Source organism: Nomascus leucogenys, chromosome 17 (assembly GCF_006542625.1).
Source record: "Nomascus leucogenys isolate Asia chromosome 17, Asia_NLE_v1, whole genome shotgun sequence".
NCBI classification, from domain to species: Eukaryota; Metazoa; Chordata; class Mammalia; order Primates; family Hylobatidae; genus Nomascus; species Nomascus leucogenys.
The window spans coordinates 60,745,594-60,770,031 of NC_044397.1; the positions used below are offsets into that span (position 1 = coordinate 60,745,594).

Here is a 24,438-nt window from a genome sequence, read left to right on the forward strand (position 1 = left end):
CACCAGCAGACGCATGCAGGAGCGCCTGTCTGTAGCTCTGGGGGTGGTGGCAGCAGCTCTTCACGCCCACCCCAGGACCCACTCCACTTGGCACTGGCTGGTGGCCATGCTTCCATCAGAAGAACCTTGGGCCATGCTGCAAAGGGACAACAGGACAAATCAAGGGACCCAGGCAGGTGTTCCCTAGAGAACAGGGTGATGGGTCAGAGGCTTGACCCCACTTACGCTCTTCCTCAGGGGTGAGATTGGTTGAGTGCTCAGGAAACCAATACCTGGCTTGTTATGGGATGAAGCTCTTGGCCAGAGGGGACCCAGGTGTGTGCTGGTGAGAGGCCCCATCTCTAGGTTGGAATCGTTGCTTGGGCTCTGGGGAGCACTAATTAACAAATGTGTGGTTAGGGTGAACCCGCAGGCACGCTGGCTAAAACGGAGAGGCACAGAGTGCACAGTACTTTTTCAAGGTGGAGCCAGGGGAAGAACCCAGAGCAGGGAAAGCTCAGAAACAGGACTGCACCCAAACAGCCCGGCAGCCCAGGCCACCTCTGCCGCATTCACAAAGATGGCTTTGCCTGCGAGGGCCTGCAGGTGGTGGTCATCACTCCCCCTGTCCAATGAGGAGAGGGCTGCTTCCCAGGCGGGTTAGGAGGGGCCTGGCCCAGCCCCATCCCCTCAGGGGAGAAGGCAGAACAGACAGACACAGCAGACGCGCCCACGGATATAACTTAGTTTATGGGTCAAGCCAATGCAATGCAAAGTTGTTTCTGTTCCTTTTTTTTTTTTTTTTTTAACCAAAATAAATAAATCAGATCTGTCCCTGTGAAGGTCAGAGTGATAAATGAGGGGCAGCTGGCCCCTTGGCCATGGCCTGGCCCCTTACCCCCAGCCCCTCCTCTCCCTCTTCTGACCTGCTTTGGCACAGCAAAGAAAATGATGCATCAGAAAGTCTCCATTGGGTTAAAGGAGAAAGAAAGAGTGGTTGGGGTGGGGAGGGAGGCCAAGGGAGGAGGTGGGTGGAGGTGGAGGGTTAACAGGACCAAGACAGAGCAGCCAGTGCCCCGGCGGTGGTGACCTGAGCAGGGCTTCCTGGCTACACACAGACTCTGTGGGCTCCAGGTGCTGCCTGGGCCCAGGCAGGGTGGGTGGGGCATGCTTGGGCCCTACACACAGCCTGGAACCCTCGAAGGAACAGCAGATAATGGACACTGCAGAGACCGAAGCTGCCCTTTCTGTGCCAGGTCAGGCCAAGGCTCTCTCCTGCCAGCTGCCCCGGGTCATCCTCAGTTCACGCCACAGCTGGGGCCCACCCTAGAAACCTCTGGGAGGATCTAGCCATGGCTAGATCCGACTCCAGGCTCCTCTACAGATTCTAAGGCTCAGGCTCAAGATGAAGCTATCCTAGTCTCAAATACAGGAGCCTGTGTGTTGCTGGGTGACAGGGGTTGCCAGCACACTAGGAAGCCACACAAGGCCCAGTCCCTACCCTAGTGGGTGAGACTGGTGGGGAGGGCTGTGGCCAGAGCTGACCCCTCCCCAAGGACATCCCTCGGGGGCTACCTTTCCTCCTCCTGCTCCCCCGGGGCCTCCTGGAAAACTGCTCAGAAGTCAGCAGAGCCTGGGCAGCGTGTGGCCTGTGGGACAGCCAAGCACTGGAGGGGGACGACAGCCTAACTCCTACGAGAGCAGAGGGAGGGGTGGTGGCACAGCGAGGAGGGCGGTGGTGTGGGCAGTGCTGAGGCACTATTCTTTAGTCGAGAAGCAAGGGGCAGTCATGGGTGTGGAGAGAGCAGTGGCCCAAGCAACCCTAGGCAGCATCTACGAGAAGTTCTTGAAGACGTCCAGGTCGAAGGCCGTGTCCAGGAGGCGCTGCAGCTCCGTCAGGTGGGTCTTCTTGTTGCCGGTGGCTGGAGCAGCCGCTGGGTCCCGGCCGGCATACCTAAGAGACAGAGGGAGGGGGCAGTGAGGGCAGGGGCCACTGAGTTGGTCCAGCCCATCTCTCTGCTGCATGTGCCTGGCTAACTGCCTACTGGCCTGAGGGGAGGGTCCCACAGCCTTCCTGGCAGGAACTGAGGCCTTACCAGACGGGCTTGGCACGGCTGATGGTGGTCCGAAGTCTTGGCTTCACGTAGTCATAGTAGCCTTGGTTCTTGTGCTCCTCCTGGCACCAGGCCAGCTCAGCACTGGGGTACTTCTGCACCTCCTTCAGCAGGAGGTCAAAGGGGAATGGCGACAGCTAGGAGACAGCAGGGGTCAGATCAAAAAGAGGAAACTCAGAGGGCAGGCAAGATCCAGCAAAGGGAAACTGGTGTTCCGAGCAGGGAAGGTCAGGAACCTGAGGGCCACACCCCAGGCAAGGCTGTTCTGTGAAGGCACCAGAGCCCTGACCCCTGCTGGGGGGACACCCTGATGGCACCATCTGCCCTCACCTGCTCAATCCTTGTGATGGCCACCTGCCCCACCATGTCGCGTGCTTTGCGCTCCCGGGTGAGGTCATAATACACTTTGCCAGTGCAGAAGAGAAGCCTTTTGACACTCTCTGGGTTCTGAGCTGCAGGGCCATCTTCTGGGATCACCCGCTGGAAGTGTGTTCCTACAAGAGAGTTCCCATGGCTAGGCTGGTTCTCTCAGAGATGTGGCTGAGAGCTCTCCTGGGCCCATCTCACTTCTGCTGTGTGTGAGCAGAGGGCTCCTGGAGCCAGGGCTGTGCCAGGGACTGCTGCCAGGACATGCAGCTTTCAAGGGTTAGAGATGCTTCCCCTTCACCAGCCTCTGATGCCCTGTATTTGCTCTGACCAGGTGCACTTTGAAAAGCACGTTATGTGTAACAAATACACAACAGACATGGCCAGCTCTGGGTATCAAGTAACACCAGGCTAGCCTTCAAAACAGCTTGGCTCAGACTTCGGGGACAAGAGTATATTAAAACATCCCGGCCAGGTGCGGTGGCTCATGCCTGCAATCCTAGCACTTTGGGAAGCCGAGGCGGGCGGATTGCCTCAGTTCAGGAGTTCGAGACCAGCCTGGGCAACATGGTGAAACCCCATCTCTACTAAAAAAATACAAAAAATTAGCCAGGTGTGGTGGTATGCGCCTGTGGTCCCAGCTACTCGGGAGGCTGAGGCGGAAGAATCAGTTGGGCCTGGGAGACAGAGGTTGCAGTGAGCCAAGATCATGCACTATAGTCTGGGCAACAGAGCAAGACTCCATCTCCAAAAAAAAAAAAAAAAAAAAAAAAATCCCAGCTGGGCGCGGTGGCTCACGCCTGTAAATCCCAGCATTTTGGGAGGCTGAGGCAGGCGGATCACCTGAGGTCAGGAGTTCGAGACCAGACTGACCAACATGGTGAAACCCTGTCTTTACTAGAAATACAAAATTAGCCAGGCATGGCGGCGCATGCCTGTAATCCCAGCTACTCGGGGGGCTGAGGCAGGAGAATTGCTTGAACCCGGGAGGCAGAGGTTGTGGTGAGCCAAGAATGCACCATTGCACTCCAGCCTGGGCAACAAGAGCGAAACTCCATCTCAAAAAAAAAAAAAAAAAATTATAAAAAAATTATATAAAAAAAATCCCATGTTTATTCCATTTCTGCTGCTCAGGATTTTACAAATATAAAAACTTTCAACACAATAAGAGAAAATATTCAGATAGAGAACAGTGGGTTGGCCAGCACTTTGGGAGGCTGAGGCAGGAGGATCCCTTGAGCTCAGGAGTTCGAGACCAGCCTGGGCAACATGGTGATACTCCGTCTCTGCAAAAGTACAAAAATTAGCCAGGCACGGTGGTGCACACCTTGTGTTCCCAGCTACTTGGGAGGCTTTGGTGAGAGAATCACTCTAGCCTGGGAGGCAGAGGTTACAGTGAGCCATGATGACCACGCCTCTGCACTCCAACCTGGATGACAGGGTAAGAATCTATCTCAAAAAAATATAGAAAACTGGGTTGAATGGTACAAACATATAGTTAGATAGACGGAATTAAGTTCAACGTTTGATAAAGGAGTAAAGTTAACAAACATGTATCGTACTTGGGTGATGGACACCCTAATACCCTGACTTAAGCACTACGCATCATATACACGTAACCAAAACCAGTTGTGTTTCTATACACTAACAATGAACAATAAGAAAAGGAAATTAGGCCAACAATTCCATTTATGATACAAAAAGAATAAAAGTCTGGGCACAGTGGCTCACACATGTAATCCCAGTACTCTGGGAGGCCGAAGTAGGAGGATCACTTGAGCCCAAGAATTGAGGCTGCAGTGAGCTATGATTGCATCAGCCTGGACGACAGAGTGAGACTCTGTCTCAAAAAAACACAAACAAAAAATAAAAAACAAAACAAAAAAATTAGCTCAAAGTGGGTCAAAGATCTAAACGTAAGAGCAAAAACTGTCAAACTCAGAAGAAAACATAAGGCAAGTTTCACAACACTGAATTTGGTAATGATTTCTTAGATATGACACCAAAGTCACAGGCAACTGAAGAAAAAATAGACAAATCTGACTTCATGAAAATTAAAAACTTTTGTACATCAAAAGATACTAACAACAGGCCAGGTGTGGTGGCTCACGCCTGTAATCTCAGCACTTTGGGAGGCTGTGGTGGGCAGATCACCTGAGGTCAGGAGTTCAAGACCAGCCTGGCCAACATGGTGGAACCCTGTCTATACTAAAAATACAAAAATTAGCTAGGCATAGTGGCGTGCACCTGTAATCCCAGCTACTTGGGAAGCTGAGGCAGGAGAATCGCTTGAATCCAGGAGGCAGAGGTTGCAGTGAGCTGAGATTGCACCAATGCATTCCAGCCTGGGTAACAGAGTAAGACTCTATGTCGGAAAAAAAAACAAAAAAACAAAACAAAACCCAAAACCAAAACCAAAACCAGATACTAACAGCAGAATAAAAGAGCAACCCATAGAACGGGAGAAAATATTTGCAAATTATATTTCTGATAAGGAATTAATATCTAGAATACACAGAGAACTCTTAAGAGTCAAAAACAAGCAACCAGATTCAAAAATGGGCAAATAATTTGAATAGGCTGGGTGCCATGGCTCACGCCTGTAATCTCAATACTTTGAGGCCAAAGTAGGAGGATTCCTTGAGCCCAGGAGTTCAAGACTAGCCTGGGCAACATAGTGAGATCCTGCCTCTTAAAAAAAATTAAATTAAAAAAAAAAAAGGATTTTAATAGACAGTTCTCCAAGGAAGATATACAAGTGGCCAATAAGCATATGAAAAGATGCTCAACATCACTTAATTATTACAGAAATATACATCAAAGCCACAATGAAATATCATCTCACACCCATTAAGATGGCTACTATGAAAAAAAACAGAAAATAGTAGGTGCTGATGAGGATGTAGAGATGGTGGGATCCTCATATACTGTTGGTGGGATGTAAAATGCAGCCACTGTGGAAAGTTTGGCAGTTCCTCAAAAAACTAAAAATAGAATTACCATATGGTCCAGCAATTCCACTTCTGAGTACATATTCAAAAGAATTGAAAGCAGGGACTCAAAGAAATATTTGTACACCAATGTTCATAGCAGCTCCTCTAATCACAATAGCTGAAACATGGAAGCAACCCAAGTGTCCATCGACAGATGAATGGATGAGCAAAATGTGGCATACACATATAATGGAGTATTATTCAGTCTTTTTTTTTTTTTTTTTTTGAGACAGAGTTTCACTCTTGTTGCCCAGGCTGGAGTGCAATGGCGCGATCTCGGCTCACCACAACCTCTGCCTCCCGTGTTCAAGTGATTCTCCTGCCTCAGCCTCCCGAGTAGCTGGGATTACAGGCATGCACCATCACTCCCTGCTAGTTTATTAATTTTTTTGAGACGGAGTCTCTGTCTGTCATCCAGGCTGGAATGCAGTGGCACAATCTTGGCTCACTGCAACCTCTGCCTTCCAGGTTCAAGCAATTCTCCTGCCTCAGCATCCTGAGTAGCTGGGATTACAGGTGCGCGCCACCATGCCCAGCTAATTTTTGTATTTTCCGTAGAGATGGGGTTTCATCATATTGGTCAGGCTGGTCTCAAATTCATCACCTGCCTCAGCCTCCCAAAGTGCTGAGATTACAGGTGTGAGCCACTGGGACCGGCCTATTCAGTCTTTTTTTTGTTTTGTTTTGAGATAGAGTCCTACTCTGTTGCCCAGGCTGGAGTGCAGTGGTGCAATCTCGACTCACTGCAACCTCCGCCTCCCGGGTTCAAGCAATTCTCCTGCCTTAGCCTCCAGAGTAGCGGGGCATGCACCAACACACCCTGCTAATTTTTTTTATTTTTAATAGAGACGGGGTTTCACCCTGCTGGCCAGGCTGGTCTCAAAACTTGTGACCTCAAGTGATCCACCTGCCTTGAACTCCCAAAGTGCTGGGATTATAGGCATGAGCCACCATGCCTGGCTATTCAGTCTTAAAAAAAAAGAAATTCTGACACATGCTACACAACATGGATGGACCTTGCAGACATTATGCTAAATGAAACAAGCCAGTCGCAAGGGACAAAGACTGTATGATTTCACTTATGAGTTCCATAGAGTAGTCAGTCAAATTTATAGAGGCAGTAACACATTGAACTGGATACTTAAAAATGGTCAAAATGGTAAATTTTATGTTGTGTATTTTACCATAATAAAAAAAGATTGGGGGCTGGGCATGGTGGCTCATGCCTGTAATCCTAAGCACTTTGGGAGGCCAAGATGGGTGGATCATGAGGTCAGGAGATTGAGACCATCTTGGCTAACATGGTGAAACCCCGTCTCTACTAAAAATACAAAAACAAAATTAGCTGGGCGTGGTGGCGGGCGCCTGTAGTCCCAGCTACTTGGGAGGCTGAGACGGGAGAATGGCGTGAACCCGGGAGGCAGAGCTTGCAGTGAGTCGAGATTGTGCCACCACACTCCAGCCTGAGCAACAGAGTGAGACTCTGTCTCAAAAATAAATAAATAAATAAATAAAAATAAAAAATAAAAAAAGATTGGAAAAAAAAACCCCAAAAAACAAGGGGCTTGCCTTGATTGAAGACTAAAGGGGGTTTGGTGACTGGTGGGATGCAGGCTTCCTGGCCTGGTGACCCCTGGTGGGTGGTAAAAGCTGTGTTAGCATCCTGCACTCCACTGTCCCTATAGAAATCTCAATGTTATGGGTCTCCCTTCACACAAGTGCAGCTGGCATGTGACTTGGCAGGAACTGCCGTCCAGTGTTTTTTTCTCTGTCCCGAAGGGCTTGCTTTGGGGCCGGGCCTCCGAGCCAGTGGTGAGCTGCCACTCACCTGCTGAAGGAGGCCGCAGGCAGCGGCACTAACCCTCAATCTTGGACATACTTAATTGCCTCTAGTGGAGTCCTTGGGGGCATTTGCAGGTGAGAGGCAACAGCTCCTGGGCTGCATGTTAAGACATGTCATTTGACCAACTTGAATTTGTAAGCTGTGACCTTCCTCATCTGGTATCATGGGTCTTTTTTTTTTTTTTTTTTGTGCCGGAGTTTTGCTCTTATTGCCCAGGCTGGAGTGCAATGGCATGATTGCAGCTTACCGCAACCTCCACCTCCTGGGTTCAGGCAATTCTCCTGCCTCAGCCTCCTGAGTAGCTGGGATTACAGACATGTGGCACTACGCCCAGCCAATTTTGTATTTTTAGTGGAGATGGGGTTTCTCCATGTTGGTCAGGCTAGTCTCGAACTCTCGACCTCAGGTGATCTGCCCTCGAACTCCTGACCTCAGATGATCTGCCCGCCTCGGCCTCCCAAAGTGCTGGGATTACAGGCGTGAGCCACTGCGCCCAGCCATGTATCATGGGTCTTTACAACCAAAAATCTGGCAAGAGCCAGTGAGAATCACAAATGTCAGCCCCACCAGCTGTAAAAGAGCAGCAGCAAAGAAGCCCCAAACATAGCTTCCCCCAAGGAAATGCCCATCTCCCTCACACCCACCTGGAAGCATCTCATCAAAGCTGGATCTGGCCTCGGGGTGGCGCAACAGGGATTTGGGGGTGAAGATAATTAACTGAAATACAGAACAATAGGCTCGTGAAGGATCAGATTCTGAAGATTCCAGAAGGAAGGTCAAAAGCAAGGCTACCCAAGCCTTGACCTTCAGGCCATGAAACACACCTGCCCTCCCACTCAACAGGAGCCTCAGGTCAGAAGAGGCAGAGAAGGAGGGAAAAGGAAAGATGACCAATTTCCCTGCTGTTCACCTCCCCTAGCTGGGTATCCACTCCTGGCAGGGCCCATCCCAGCCTGCTCGGACTCCCAATACTCCCCTCCCTGCTTCTCTGTACCTAGGAAAGAGCTCTGACCCTCTCCTTGGCAGTCGCAGAGCAAATGCACCCAAAGCCCACGTAAGGCTGTGACATGGCCCAGCACCAAGAAGCACCAGGGCTGTCCTGCCCTGTGGGCCCTTGGACTGCTGGGGACACTCCGAGCTGCAAGCCTCCGCCCCATACTCCCACCCCTGCGGCATCCCAGGGCAGCAGGGCACTCCCTCGCTGTCCCCCACACTCCTTCCTTTTTTTTTTTTGAGACAGAGTCTCGTTCTGTCGCCCAGGCTGGAGTGCAGTGGTGCAATCTCGGCTCACTGCCAGCTCCGCCTCCCGGGTTCTCCATTCTCCTGCCTCGGCCTCCTGAGTAGCTGGGACTGCAAGTGCCCGCCGTCATGCCCAGCTAATTCTTTTTGTATTTTTTTTTAGTAGAGACGGGGTTTCACTCTGTTAGCCAGGATGGTCTCAATCTCCTGACCTCATGATCCACCTGCCTCGGCCTCACAAAGTGCTGGGATTACAGGCGTGAGCTACCGCGCCCGGCCACCTTCCTTCTTATGAATCACTTCTCCAATGTATCCCTCCACTCAACTTCTACTCACCCTTCAACACCCAGCTCAGGAGCTGCTCCCTGGGGACCCTGCACTCCCTTGGCCTCTGCCAGGGCTCACCTCTCTTCTAAAGCTCAGCACACCCCCTATGACCACCTGTTCAAACATCTGTCCTCCCCACCGGGCTGGGGCCTGCAGCCTATGTGATTGCTCTGCATGTGGTGCTCAGCAGTATGCAGGGGCCCAGTTGGGGAAGAGGACACACGGAACAGGCAGTCCCCTCATAGCAGCAGTGAGGAGGAGGGGCCAGGCTCCCCGACACCATGTCCTGCCCACACTGCCCCTGCAGGTGCCCACCTAGCTAACCCCAAGCAAGAGGCTCTCTGAGGAGCCCTTCCCTGTACCAACAGGGCAGGGCCAGGCCTCGTTTGAGCAAGGGAGGCCCTGTCACTGACCGGCTTCCGGAAGGGCAGCAGGATCTGGCGTCGTAGCACGTGGAAGAAGTTGCCAGGGGTGGAGCAGTTGACAACAACCCAATTGCAGTCATACAGCTGATTGATGTCGAAGTTGGCTTCTTTAAGGTCCTGCAGCAAGGAAGGAAATGGCCAGAGGCCAGGACGCAGCACTGAGTCTTCTGGGGCATCTGGGGGCCCTCAGGTGATCTAGTTTGGATATTTGTCCCTGCCCAAATCTCATGTTGAATTGTAATCTCCCATTACTGGAGGTGGGGCCTGGTGGGAGGTGTTAGGATTAGAGCTTGGGCCATCCCCTTGGTGATGAGTGAACTCTGAGTTCACAACGAGATCTGGTTGTTGAAAGCGTGTGGCGCCTCTCTCCCACTCTCTTGCTCCTGCTCTGGCCATGTGACATGCCTGCTCTCCCACTTCATCTTCTGTCATGATTGTAAGCTTCCCGAGGCCTCCCCAGAAGCTGAGCAGATGCCAGCATCATGCTTCCTGTACAGCCTACAGCCAATTAAACTTTTCTTTATAAATTACCCAGTCTCAGGTTTTTCTTTATAGCAACATAAGAATGGCCTAACACACTGACTCACCAGGAGACATAAGCTGACACTAACAAGTGAGTCCAGCAAGCTCCTTCGGCCAGCCTCATACCCTGGAGAAGAGCCTCAGTCCCACTCAATCCATACTATTTCTCTGAAAGCTATTGCCCAGCATGAAACAGATACCACTTTAAGAGACACAAGTTCTACCTAAAACCAATTTTCCTTAGACACTGACTCCTAATGATTTTCTTTGAGTTCTTTTTTTTTTTTTTTGAGACAGAGTCTCCCTCTGTCACCTAGGCTGGAGTGCAGTGGCACAATCTTGGCTCACTGCAACCTCCACCTCCCGGGTTCAAGCGATTCTCTGCCTCAGCCTCCTGAGTAGTTGGGACTACAGGTGCCTGCCACACGCCTGAATAATTTTTGTATTTTTAGTAGAGACAGGGTTTCACTATATTATAGGCCAGGCTGGTCTTGAACTCTTGGCCTCGTGATCCACCTGCCTCGGCCTCCCAAAGTGCTGGGCTTACAGGTGTGAGCCACTGTGCCTGGCCAGTTCTGCTTTTTTTGTGAGACGGAGCTGCCCAGGCTGGAGTGCAGTGGCACGATCTTGGTTCACTGCAACCTCTGCTTCCTGGGTTCAAGCAATTCTCCTGCCTCAGCCTCAGAGTAGCTGGGATTACAGGTGGGCGCCACCATGCCCAGCTAATTTTTGTATTTTTAGTAAAGACAGGGTTTCACTATATTGGCCAGGCCGGTCTCAAACTCCTGACCTCATGATCCGCCTGCCTGGGCCTCCCAAAGTGCTGGGATTTCAGGCGTGAGCCACCACACCCGGCACAGTTCTTTTTTTTTTTTTTAAGACAGGGTATTGCTCTGTCACCCAGGCTGGAGTGCAGTGGCACGATCTTGGCTCATTGCAGCCTTGACCTCCCAAGCTCAAGCAATCCTCCCACCTCAGCCTCCCAAGTAGCTGGGACTGCAGGTGTGCACCATCACGCCCAGCTAATTTTTAAAATTTCTGTAGAGACAGGGTCTCACCATGTTGCCCAGCCTGGTTCTTTGAGTTCTTAAAGTTTCACTGGAATCACCCCAAAGTTCTCTCCTCTGAAGTGCGTACCTGAATCAGGGTCTGGAAGCATCCCGCAGGAGCCCTTGCTGAGGAGCTCACATGGCGTTTCTGTGCTTGCAGCAACAACAGGAAGCCAATGGAGGCAGTCCCTGCACCTTCCTCTGTGCTCGGAGGAAGTCTCTCATCCCAGGGCGCCCAGAGGCATGGGGCCACACCTGTCCACTCACGTGAGCTCCCCAGGATGGACAAAGGGACAGAGGCACGATCTGCCACTTCAGGATGACCAGATAGATTGTTCTTCCCCAGGTTTCCCACCAGACACCCCGAGAATGGCTGGGCTGACAGGGCCTGTGTTACTCACTGGCAGGACGTCTGGGTCATCGTTGCACATCTGCAGGAACCGCTCTGGGCGGGCGGAGGAATGTTCTGGACCCTGGAACCAGACACGTAAGTTACAGTTTAGGAGCTCTTGCGTACTGACATCTGCCGCATCTGCTGTTCCTCCTCCTTAACCAACTAGCTCATTTCTGGTTATCTTTTTACTTGATGGCAGGGTTCAGTTCCTTCCCCCTCCCACCAGCAAAGCACTCGGCTCATCATTTCCACACTTGGACGCCTGTGCATCTAGGGAGTCTGCACCAGGAAGGACGGGGCATGCTAGCCACATCCAGATGGGCTACTCTGGCTTTCTGAAGTGACATCCCATCTGAGATGGACAGGAAGCACCAGCAGAGCCCTTAGGAGGCTGGTGTGAGCCGCTGGCTCTCACGCCAGTCTTTGGGGTCAGGGTCCTACACAGGCCCTTCCCAAGTCCTGGGTCTGGCAGGGAAGGGCCAGAGGCTCACCATGCCCTCCATGCCATGGGGCAGCAGCAACACGATGCCATTCTGCCGCACCCACTTGGCTTGTCCCGGGCAGATGAACTGGTCGATGATGCACTGGGCCGTGTTATGGAAGTCACCAAATTGGGCTTCCCAGAGGACCAGGGCATTAGGACTGGCCATGGCGAAGCCCAGCTCAAAGCCTACAAGGGACAAAGGAAGGAGAAAACCATGTCCAGGACACCAGCCAGTAGGCCCAGCGGGGGTGGGTGGGTGAGAGGTGGTGTGGCTCCAGGCACTCACCCAGCACGCCGTACTCAGACAGTGAGCTGTTGCACACAGTATAGGGGGCCTGATTGGGCCAGAGATGGTTCATGGGGATGCAGGTTCTCTTGTCCACGTTCTGGTCGTGGAGCACATGGTGGCGGTGGCTGAGACAGGACAACAGAGGTAATAATTAGGAGCTCTGACTTGACAAGCAAATATGCTGGGGACCCGCACGAAGCACCAGCAGATGCCATGCTCTGTGACCTGGACTTCTGGCCAGGCAGCTGCAGGGTCAGCCCCACCCAGGTCTTAACAGAAGCACCCACAGCAAATGAGGGACAGAGGTTTTCAGCCTGACAGCAATGGGACTCAGTAACTGTCTTCCGGAAAAGAAACACCAGAACCCCTCCCTTTCCATCTTCTACTCTTTGGAGGGCAAATGAAACTGCCCAGAACGTTACCTGAATGTGCCCCGCTCCACGTCCTGGCCGCTCAGCCGGATGTGGATGCCCTCCTTCAGGAGTGAGCCAAATGCCATGTACTCCGCCAGAGCCCAGTCCACAGTCCGGTTCTTCACCATTTCCCCACGAGTCTTCAAGATCCGGCTCAGCCCTGCAGAGACACAGCTCTCACCAGCTGCTGCAGGCCCTGCCTGCACATGCCTGCCTTGCTTCTCAGCGTGCCCATGGCAAGAGCGGAGCCTTCTTTACTCGTAGTTTCTGGGTTCCTGACTTGCTGGAAAAGCTGTGACCTCAGTCTCTCCTTTACCACTGAGGAAGTGTAGGATCGTGCTAAGGGCAGGGAGTGGGAGAGGTGGCTCCATCCAACCACCCCAGAGGCCTTGAGTAGGGCAGGAAGGGAGTCTCTGTAGGACACATGATGGGGGCCAAGGACACAGTCCTAGACAGTCGTCGCCCCTGGCCTGGGCCCCAACATTTCCACAGGTCAGCACAGAGCGTGTTACCTCCATGAATAGTAAAGTTTTCCACAGGCACAGAACTAGCCACATTCCCGATGTGTGTCAGAATATCCTCCGTCAGACCCGTGGAGGGGCAGGACATGCTCCTGGGCTGCCCGTCCAGGGTGAAGAAGCCTAGGAGAGGAAGAACAGCTGAGGCATGACATCTGCTCTACTTTTCCAGGGACCACACCATGGCAGACGTGATTTTGGAGAGAAGCAGGGTGAGAGACAATGAAGCTCACACTGTGTTCCCCAGAAAACATTAGTGCAGGGGTCTGGGTCCAGGGTCTGCAGGGGGCTTTGCTGAAATGGTGCACACAACTGTGCATTGTGGGTACAAAGGGGAAAGCATGAATTTTTTTCTGGGAAGAGGATGCCTCGTTACATCAGATCCTCAAAAGAGCTTATTTGTGGCACTGTTTCTTCACTCACCAGGCCAGGGAGAGTCCAGCCAGTGCTTAATGTGCAAGATCTTCTCATCTTTAGATCTGGCAAAAGCTTCCTCACAGATCTTATCATACTTGGAAATTTCCTCCTGGAGGGTTGGGCACAACACAGCCTGACTGGCAGAGGGCATGACTACTGCACACGCCCACCCATACCCCCACACTTTCTGACGGCCACCACGCAAGCCCAACCATACCCCTGGCACAACTTCCATGCATGCCCCCACCCATATTCCCACACTTCGTGGATGCGAAATATCTCAGCCTCTGGGCCTGCTCCTTCTCAACAGGCATAACACCTTTCTAAGATTTTATTCTTTTCACTCCCAAAAGTTTCTTCCTCACATTTGCTGGGTAGAGATTCTGCTCAGAGTTTGAATCCCTAACCCTTCACCACTTTTTTTTTTTTTTTTTTTTCTTGAGACGGAGTCTTGCTCTGTCACCAGGCTGCAGTGCAATGGCACGATCTTACCTCCCTGCAACTTCCGCCTCCCGGGTTCAAGCGATTCTCCTGCCTCAGCCACCTGAGTAGCTGGGACTACAAGCGTGTGCCATCATGCCCAGCTAATTTTTGTATTTTTAGTAAAGATGGGGTTTCACCATGTTGGCCAGGATGGTCTCGATCTCTTGACCTTGTGATCCACCTGCCTCAGTCTCCCAAAGTGCTGCAATTACAGGCGTGAGCCACCACGCCCAGCCCACCACATTTTTTCTTAAGAACTGGTCCAGGCCAGGCACAGTGGCTCATGCCTATAATCCCAGCACTTTGGGAGGCCAAGACAGGCGGATCACTTGAGGTCAGGAGTTCGAGACCAGCCTGGCCAACATGGGGAAACCTGGTTTCTACTAAAAACACAAAAATTAGCTAGGCGTGGTGGCTCGCACCTGTAATCCCAGGTACTTGGGGCGCTGAGACATGAAAACTGCTTGAACTAAGGAGGTGGAGGTTGCAGTGAGCTGAGATCATGACACTGCACTCCAGCCTGGGTGACAGAGCTAGACTCCGTCTCAAAAAAAAAAAAAAAAAAAAGAACTAGTTCAGTTCTCATGGTTCCCAGCACAGTCCCAAGGTCTGGGCCACAAAGCTCTGTCTCCAGCATAGGCTACAGGCTATCAGGTTGTTCTGATCTGGGATCTGTCCTGTTCCCATGCTCAGATATAGCTCCTCACACCCACCCTCTCCCTCTCTAGGGCAGCTGCTTGGCCTTCCCACTCACAACCAACAAGCACTTACTATTCAGATTACAACAGGCCCCTTACCAAGCTGGATCCACCACCTACCTCTCAACCATGCACAATTTGTGAAATCTGAGAAAACCTACTAGGCCGCTACTACCTCAACCTGAAAACATCCCCTTCTCTTCCCCAAAACACTGTTTAAGGCCCACTTCCTTTACAAAGCATCTCAGTGGCCCAGATTCTCCAAAAAGTTACACGTTGAAATGCTGTAGCTGTAAATATTTCACATCCTCTCACGTGTATCCTCATAACTCGCAAAAGTGAGAACTGGCCCTGTGGCCCACCTTTTCTAGTCATCCCTGGCCCTGGAAAGGCGCACTGGGATAGAGCCGCAGGGACGCACCTCATACTCAGGCTGGTTGACCACACCCTGCGACACCAGCAGCTCGGCGTACTTCTGTAACACAGGCTTCTGCTTGCGGATCTGCTTGTACATGAGCGGCTGCGTGAACATGGGCTCATCCATCTCATTGTGGCCGTTGCGCCGGTAACACACCTGCTCAGAGCAGTGAGAAGATGTCAGAGACAAGGGCTGGCCCCTTGGGAAGAAGTGCTGTTCGGGCACCTGCCCCATCTCTCCTAGGTGATGGCCACGTTCTTCATTCCTCATGCCTGCCCTGGAGTTTACCTTCTCTAGAATTAGGATTCTGTGTATCTCTCCTTCACACAATAGAGCTGCTCTGTCAATGAGGAGTGGCCCTCCTCACCACCACAGCTCCTGCCTGGGAAGCATTCCTTGGTGCTTACAGGCCTGAACTATTTGGAGCTCAAAGGAACCAGCATGAGGCCTGGCAGCAGAGAGCCCTGAGGTGACTCATCTGGACAAGCTCCTCTCCTTGGGACACAGGGGTGCCGAGGGCAAGAGGGCTGGGTCAGATGCTCTGCCCAGGACGTGCTGTCCCCAGAGTCACTCACCAAATCGACGACCACGTCCTTGTGGAAGGTGCTCCTCCACTCGGCCGCCACTTTGCACACGTACATGACAGCCTCGGGGTCATCTGAGTTCACGTGGAAAATGGGAGCATTCACCACTCGGGCCACGTCGGTGGGGTAGGGGGAGGAGCGGGCCATCCGAGGGTCGGTGGTGAAGCCGATCTGCAAGGAACATGTAACCTAGCAAGAGGGCACCTGGCACAGCCGGCACAGGCACCAGAGGGCGGGGCTGAGGCCGGGCATGGCGTGCACTTGCCACCTGGCTACTCTGAGTACGTGCCCCAAAATGGCTGTTTACACTTCCTCTTTTCCTTTGTTTTTTCCTATTCTGATAACAAAATCCATATATACTTAACATAGAGAATTTAAAAGACATAGTATAAAAATTAAATTAAGTTACCTATAATTCCATAGGCTACAGGGCAAATATTCTGATGTTTTCCTTTCCAGATTATTTTCTTTGTATGCATATATACATAAATAAATATTTAAATTTGGGATCTTATTATTTCTATTATTTTGATTAATTCTTTTTATTTTTTGTAGAGATAGGGTCTCACCATGTTGCCCAGGCTGGCCTCAAACTCCTGGGCCTAAGTAATCCTCCTGTCTCGGCTTCCCAAAGTGTTATTACAGGAGTGAGGCACTGTGCCCAGCCTAAGAATTTTTTTTTTTTTTTTTTTCAGACAAAGCCTCACTCACGCGCCACCATGCCTGGCTAATTTTTGTATTTTTAGTAGAGATGGGGTTTCACTATGTTAGCCAGGCTAGTCTTGAACTCCTGACCTTGTGATCCACCTGCCTCAGCCTCCCAAAGTGCTGGGATTACAGGAGTGAGCCACCACGCCTAGCAAGAATTTTTTTTTTTTTTTTTAAAGAGAGAGTCATACTCTGTCAACCAGACTGGAGTGCAGTGGTGCAATCGTAGCTCACCTCTCATGCCAGCCTTCTGTGTAGCTGGTGTTATAGGTGTGCACCACCAGGCCCAGCTAATTTTTAAATTTTTTTTGTAGAGATGGGGTCTTGCCATGTTGCCTGGGCTGGTCTTGAACTTTGGGGCTCAAGTGATCCTTCTGCCTTGGCCTCCCAAAATGCTGGGATTACAGGTGTGAGCCACAGTACCCAGCCAGAAAAGAAAATTTAAAGGCTTCATAACATTCCCTACCAGTTAGATATACCAAAATTTAATGATATATTCATAATTTTATGATCTGCATTTAAATTTTTATCTTACATTTCAAACACAAAGCATGATAATACCACACTGCTCATCCTTAACGCCTTCACCTAACACGAACAAATCTCAACAGTTTCGCCATATGTTAGTGGACCAAAATGTTTCTGTCACAGAGGCTCAAGCCCGCAGGCCTCCTTACCCTTAAATCAGAGGCGGACACTGCCACAAGTTGCTATTTGTATTTCATATATCCGTAAACAGCATATAGTTATCTTCTGAGGCTTGTTGGTAACTTTGCAGTTTGCCTTTTAACATTTGCTTTTATGATACATCCAGGTTGAAACATGTAGCTATACTTCCTTTAGTCTCTACTTTCGATTGAAACTTAACCAGACACAGTATACCCCAGAGTATTTATCCATTCTCCTGTTGGTGGGCATTTCTTTTGTTTCCAATTTGTGGTAAACACAATGTTGCTGTACACATCCTTATACAAATTTTCTCCCTCAAATGCTGAGTTTTTTTGCAATCTAATCCTAGAAAGGGAAAACTGAGCCACAGCCATGAGCATTTTAAATTTTTCTAAATGTTCTCCTGAGTAGCTGTTGTACTTACACTCCTACTAGCAGCATATTAATACCCTGCAATTTCCATTTACCATACTGTGACCATTTCCCCAGGATATTAAACTTTTTTTTTTTTTTTTTTTTTCTCGAGACAGAGTCTTGTTTTGACTCTCAGGCTGGAGTGCAGTGGCGCACCTCCGCTCACTGCAAGCTCCACCTCCCGGGTTCATGCGATTCTCCTGCCTCAGCCTCCTGCGTAGCTGGCACTACAGGTGCCCGCCATCACGCCCGGCTAATTTTTTGTATTTTTTTTTAGTAGAGACGGGGTTTCATGGTGTTAGCCAGGATGGTCTCAATCTCCTGACCTCATGATCCGCCCACCTCGGCCTCCCAAAGTTCTGGGATTACAGGCATCAGCCACCGTGCCCGGCCATTCCCCCAGGATATTAAACTTTTTAATGGTTGTTTAATATCCCTTCCAATGGCTTTGCCAAATTTTATGCAAAGACGCTTCTGCTGTTGGACATAAGTTTGTTTCCTAACTTTGTGGTAGCGCAAATATGGTTTTGACAAAAACTTTTTTTTTTTTGAGACAAGGTCTCACTCTGTTGCCCAGGCTGGAATATAGTGGTGTGATCACAGCTCACTGCAGCCTTGACCTCCTGGGCTCAAGCAATCCTCCTGCCTCAGCCTCCTCAGTAGCTGGGACTACAGATGTGTACCACGACGCCTGGCTAATTTTTGTTTTGTTTTATGTAGAGACAGGGTCTCACTTTGTTGCCCAGGCTGGTCTTGAACTCCTGAGCTCAAGCAATCCTCTTGCCTTGGCCTCCCAAAGTATTGGGAACAGGTTTGAGCCATTGCATCTGGCAGACAAAGAGTCTTATGAAAAAATATTTACCATCAGATAGCTTCCTCAGGTGAAATTTCTGGAAGGGGAATTTCTAAGTATGTTCTCCCATCCAAGTACTAACCAGGCCCGACCCTGCTTAGCTTCTAAGATCAGATGAGATCGGGCACGTTCAGGGTGGTATGGCCGTAGACTCTAAGTATGTTCTAAAAGAAATAAGAGACTCAGCTAATAAGTTACTTCCTCTCCTTCTACAGATCTTCCTGATGCCACACTACCTCATGAGCAATGAGTCAAAGCAGTAAAGAGATAAAGAAAATATTAGCAAAATCTAACTCTATATTTATGTTTAATGGCTTTTAAATAATCTCCCTTCTCACACTGACTAAAGAAATGATCAGAAATAGTCAGACACTGATGAGAACATTAAAAAAAAAAATGATGTGCCAGAGCCTGACACATAAGAGAGCCCTGAACAATCTCAGCTGGTATTGAAGCCAGCATCGCCCATCTGGGGCTTCAGCATGTAAAGAAGGGCCTGCAGCAGGAAGTCAGTGATCATAACATGCCTTACTTCTAGAACCTCACAGAAAGAAACCCATTTTGCAAGGTTGAGGTCTCAGCTGCCCTCTCCAATGTTCACCACTGTTACGAGCTTCTGTGCCTTCATGCACATATGGATGGGAGCACACATGATGGAGGTGCACTCTAGCAGCAGGAGTATCTACTTGGGTGGATGTGCACACATGTGTGATGGAGGTGCACTCTACCGGCAGGGTTATCTATACTAGTGGCTGTGCATACACATATATGACAGAGGTATACTCCAAATATACTCTGTACTTTTTTCCACTATGGGTGTATTAATAATACCTCTTAGTATATTATTTGAGGCAGGTATACTTACCACTATACCACCAATGTACTCTCTTAGTATACTTTTGGGAGTTAGTGTTTTAGTAGGAAAATCTCGCTAAGAGGAAAAGCTGGTCTCGGAGACAAAGGAACCCTAGGGCCAAATGGTTTCTCCTCTCACCCCTAGCCCTTCTCACCCCTCCCATCTACTTCAACCCTGACAACTTGTTCACTAGCTGTGCCTATACTTCCAAGGAGGAGGAATCCAAAACTTCTGGAGGAGCCGGTTCCCCTGTTGGAACAGGTCTCACTGTTGGGAGTTCTTCCTTTCATTCAACTAAAATCTGCTTCTTGGTAATTGCAGCCACCCACTGGAGCTAACTCTGTCCATTAGATGCTTTGCTACTCAATCATTTATATTTGAAAACAGTATCCAAGTGCAAAAGAATGAAGCAGGACTCCTTCTTTGCACCATGCACAAAAATTAACTCAAAACAGATCATAGATGTAAGGGCTGAAACTATAAGACTCAGAAGAAAGCATAGGAGGTAAAACTTTGTGAACTTGGGTTAGGCAAAGCCTTCTTGGATATGACACCAAAAATCACAAGCAACAAAAGAAAAAACAGATAAATTATGCTTGATAAAAAATAAAACTTTTGTGCTTCCAAGGACACCAAAATTGTCCCATACTTGCAAATCATCGGATACATGGCTCATATCCAGAATATATAAAGAACTCTTACAACTCAACAGTAAAAAGACAATCCAGTCAAAAAATAGGCAGAGGATCTGAATAGAAATTTCCCCAAAGATATACAAATAGCCAATAAGCAAATGAACAGACACACACATCATTAGTCATTAGGGAAATGCAAATTAAAACCAAAATAAGATATCACCTCACACCTTCTAGGATGGCTAGAATAAAACAGACAATAGCAAGAGTTGGTGAGGACATGAAAAAACTGGAATCCTAGCTGGGGGTGCGGTGGCTCATGCATGTAATCCCAACATTCTGGAAGGCTGAGGTGGGTGGATAACTTGAGGTCAAGAGTTCAAGACCAGCCTGGGCAACATGGCAAAACCCTGTCGTTACCAAAAAAAACAAAAAGAAAAAAAAATTAGCTAGGAGTGGTGGTGCGTGCCTGTAATCCCAGCTACTTGGGAGGCTGAGGCAGAAGAATCGCTAGAACCTGGGAGGCAGAAGTTGCAGTGAGCTAAGACTGTACCACTGCACTCCAGCGTGGGTGACGGAGTAAGACCCTGTCTCAAAAAAAAAAAAAAAAAAAAAAAGGACCTTGATATATTTCCAGCAGGAATATAAAAATGGCACAGCCACTTTGAAACAGTCTGAGATTTCCACAAAAAGTTGAACGCAGAGATACCACATGATCTAGCAATTCTACTCCTAGGTATATACCCAAAAAGGAATTCAAACATATGTAGACACAGGCTGGGCACAGTGGCTCATGCCTGTAATAACAGCACTTTGGGAGGCTGAGTTAGGTAGATCACCTGAGGCCAGGAGTTCAAGACCAGCCTGGCCAACAAGGCGAAACCCCGTCTCTACTAAAAATGCAAAAATTAGCCGGGCATGGTGGTACACACCTGTAGTCCCAGCTACTTGGGAGGTTCAGGCACTAGAATCGTTTGAACCTGGGAAGCGGAGGTTGCGGTGAGCTGAGATCATGCCACTTGCACTCCAGCCTGGGCCACACAGAGGAGTGTAGGTGGCACAAAAAACAAACAACAACAAAAAATGTATATATAAGGCCTGGCGCAGTGGCTCACACCTGTAATCCCAGCACTTTTGGAGGCCGAGGCGGGCAGATCACGAGGTCAGGAGATCGAGACCATCCTGGTTAACAGGGTAAAACCCCGTCTCTACTAAAAATACAAAAAATTAGCTGGGCGTGGTGGTGGGTGCCTGTAGTCCCAGCTACTTGGGAGGCTGAGGCAGGAGAATGGCATGAACCCGGGAGGCGGAGCTTGCAGTGAGCCGAGATCGTGCCATTGCACTCCAGCCTGGGCAACAGAGCGAGACTCCGTCTCAAAAAAAAAAAAAAAAAGTATATGTAAACACTTGTACATAAATGTTCACAGCAGCATTATTTTATTTCTTTAATTTTTGAGACAGAGTCTTGCTCTGTTGCCCAGGCTGTGGTGCAATGGTGCAATCTCGGCTCACCGCAATCTCCGCCTCCCAGGTTCAAGCGATTCTCCTGCCGCAGCTTCGAGAGTAGCTGGGATTACAGGCACAAGCCACCACGCCTGGCTAATTTTTGTATTTTTAGTAGAGATGGGGTTTCATCATGGTGGCCAGGCTGCTCTCGAACTCCTGACCTCAGATGATCCACCTGCCTCGGCCTCCCAAAGTGCTGGGATTACAGGTGTGAGCCACTGTGCCCAGCCCACAGCAGCATTATTTATAATAGCCCAAAAGTAGAAACAATCTAAATGTTCGCCAACTGATATAGGGCACATATTGTATGATTCAATTAACATGAACTTTTCAGAATAAATACATCTATAGAGACAGAAAGTAGATTAGTGGTTGCTTAGGCTTGGGAGGATGGAGGGGTAGCAGTAAGATAACTAAGGGATGCAAGATTTTTCCTTGAGGTGATGAACGCTCTGAAATCAACTGTGATAGTTGCACGTTATTTATAAATATACTAAAAACCACTTAATTGCAGACTTGTTAAAGGGGTAAATTACATGATAAGTGAACTATATTTAATAAAGCTATTAACAAATACAATTTAAAAAAGTTGAGCATGCGGGTGTGGTGACTCACACCTGTAATCCCAAGCACTTTGGGAGGCTGAGGAGGGTGGATCACTTGAACTCAGGAGTTCAAGACCAGTCAACATGGTCAACACAGTGAAACCCTATCTCTACAAAAAAACAAAAATATTAGCCAGGTGTGGTGGTGCATGCCCATAGTCCCAGCTACTGAGGAGGCTGAAGGGGGAGGATTGCTTGAGCCTCAGGGGTGGAGGCTGCAGTGAGTCTAGATTGTGCCCCTGCACCCCAGCCTAGGCAACAGAGTAAGACCCTGTCTAAAAATTAAAAAAAAGAAAAAAAAATTTCTTTTTTTTTTTTTTTGGCTGGGCATGGTGGCTCATGCCTGTAATCCCAGCACTTTGGGAGGCCAAGGCAGGCGGATCACTTGAGCTCAGGAGTTCGAGACCAATCTGGCCAACATGGTGAAACTGTCTGTACTAAAAATACAAAAATCAGCCAGGGATGGTGGCAAGTGCCTGCAGTCCCGGCTACTCAGGAGGCTCAGGCAGGAGAATCGCTTGAACCTGGGAAGTGGAGGCTGCAGTGAGCTGAGATCGCTCCACTGCACTCCAGCCTGGGTGACAGAGCTAGACTCCATCTCAGGAAAGAAAAAAAAAAAAAATTAAAAAAAATTTTTTTTAAAAACATGAGCATATTCCAAACAAGAAATCCCAAAGAAATTCATGCCAAGATACATCAAACTTCTGAAAACTCGACAAAGAAAATATGGCCGGGTATGGTGGCTCATGCCTGCAATCCCAGCACTTTGGGAGGCTGAGGCGGGTAGATCACCTGAGGTCAGGAGTTTGAGGTTAGCTTGACCAACATAGTGAAATCTGTCTTTACTAAAAATACAAAAATTAGCTGGGTGTGGTGGCAGGTGCCTGTAGTCTCAGCTACTCAGGAGGCTGAAGCAGGAGAATCCTTGAACCCAGGAGGTGGAGGTTGCAGTGAGCTGAGATCATGCCACTACACTCCAGCCTGGGTGACAGAGCAAGACTCCGTCTCAAAAATAAAATCAGATAAAAACCTTCCCACAAAGAAAACTGTAAGCCCAGAAGTCTTTCAGTGGTGGATTCTACCAATCATTTAGGAAGGGAATAATATTAATTATACAGAAACTCATTCAGAATATAGAAGAGGAACCTCCTCTTAACATTTCACGAGGCCAGCATTACCCTGATACCAAAACCAGACAAAGGCATTACAACAAAAGATCAACACCCCTCATGAACATAAGACAAAAATTCCACATTTGGAAATCAATGTACTTCATCATTAGCAAACTATATGGTCATCTCAATGGATGCAGAAGAGCACTGACAAAAATAAGCATCCATTCATTATATATACTGTCCACAGATTAGAGACAGAAGGGAACTCCCCTAGCCATGGTAAGGGACACCTACAAAAAAGCTACGGCTGACATCATACTTAATGATCAAATACTAAACACTTTCTTCCAAAAATTGGAAACAAGAAAAGGATGTCCGTTTTTATCCACTTTGACACTGTGCTGAGGTCCTAGCCAGTGCAATAAGAAAAAAGAAAATACAAAGCACAGATACATGTGGATTGGAAAGGAAGGAAAATAACTTTCTCTATTTCAAGTCACATGACTGTCCATCCAGAAAGAATCCTCAAAAAAAAAAAGAAAGAAAATTAGAATAAGCACTTACTCAAAAAGTTAAAAATAGAACTATTATATGATGTAGCAATTCCACTCCACTTCTGGATATACACTCCAAAGAACGGAAAGCAGGATTTCAGTCAGGCACAGTGGCTCATGCCTGTAATCCCAGCACTTTGAGAGGCCTGAGAGAGAGGATTGCTTGAGCCCAGGAGTTCAAGAGCAGCCTGGGCAACATAGAGAGAACCTAACTCTACAAGAAAATTAAAAAAAAATTAGCTGGGCATGGTGGTGCACACGTGTAATTCCAGCTATTTTGGAAGCTAAGGTTGGGGGACTGCATGAGCCCAGGAGTTGGAGGCTGCAGTGAGCTATGATCACACCACTGCACTTCAGCCTGGGCGACAGAGCAAGACCCTGCCTCAAAGGAAAAAAAAAAAAAGAAAGCAGAGTGTCAAAGAGATATATGGACATACATGTTCATAGCATCATAGCAGCATTATTCATAACAGGAAAATGTGGAAGTAACCCAAGTATCCACTGATAAATGAATAAGCAAAATGTGATATATTTTACTTATAGAGTGGAATATTATTCAGCCTTAAAAACGCAGGAAATTCTAACACATGCTATAACATGGATGGACCTTGAGGACATTCTGCTAAGTGAAATAGCCCAGGCACAAAAAGACAAATACTATGATTCCATTTATATGAAGTCCTTAGAGTACTCAAAATCATAGGGACAGAAAGTAGAGCGGGTGGTTGCCAGGGGCTGGGGGTCAGGGAAGCGGGGACTCGGAGTTCATGTTGAATGGGTATGGAATTTCTGTTGGAGATGAAACAGTTTTGGAGATGGATGGTGGTGATGGTTGCACAGTATTATGAATGTATTTAATACCACTAAACTGTTCACTTAAAAATAGCTAAGAATGTAAATGTTATGTATATTTTACCATAACATAAAAATAGAAAAAAGGCCGGGAGCAGTGGCTCACGCCTGTAATC

General features: G+C 48.8%; 1 protein-coding gene across 5 annotated transcripts in view; it reads right to left on the reverse strand.

Moving 5' to 3' along the window:
• Nucleotides 1–709: 709 nt before the first annotated feature.
• The window catches only part of OGDH (oxoglutarate dehydrogenase), a 103,094-nt gene continuing 79,365 nt past the window's right edge, over nt 710–24,438 (reverse strand). For all 5 annotated transcript variants that reach the window (XM_003268867.4, XM_030797466.1, XM_030797463.1 and 2 more), the window contains 13 exons: nt 15,547–15,726; nt 14,975–15,127; nt 13,379–13,481; nt 12,950–13,078; nt 12,447–12,597; nt 12,022–12,149; nt 11,743–11,921; nt 11,259–11,330; nt 9,275–9,403; nt 7,940–8,012; nt 2,424–2,587; nt 2,076–2,230; nt 710–1,933 (listed from right to left, as the gene is read on the reverse strand). In XM_003268867.4, the coding sequence (XP_003268915.1) occupies nt 1,813–1,933; nt 2,076–2,230; nt 2,424–2,587; nt 7,940–8,012; nt 9,275–9,403; nt 11,259–11,330; nt 11,743–11,921; nt 12,022–12,149; nt 12,447–12,597; nt 12,950–13,078; nt 13,379–13,481; nt 14,975–15,127; nt 15,547–15,726 (1,737 nt within the window). In that variant the 3' untranslated portion in view covers nt 710–1,812. The remainder of the gene's footprint in view (nt 1,934–2,075; nt 2,231–2,423; nt 2,588–7,939; nt 8,013–9,274; nt 9,404–11,258; nt 11,331–11,742; nt 11,922–12,021; nt 12,150–12,446; nt 12,598–12,949; nt 13,079–13,378; nt 13,482–14,974; nt 15,128–15,546; nt 15,727–24,438) is intronic.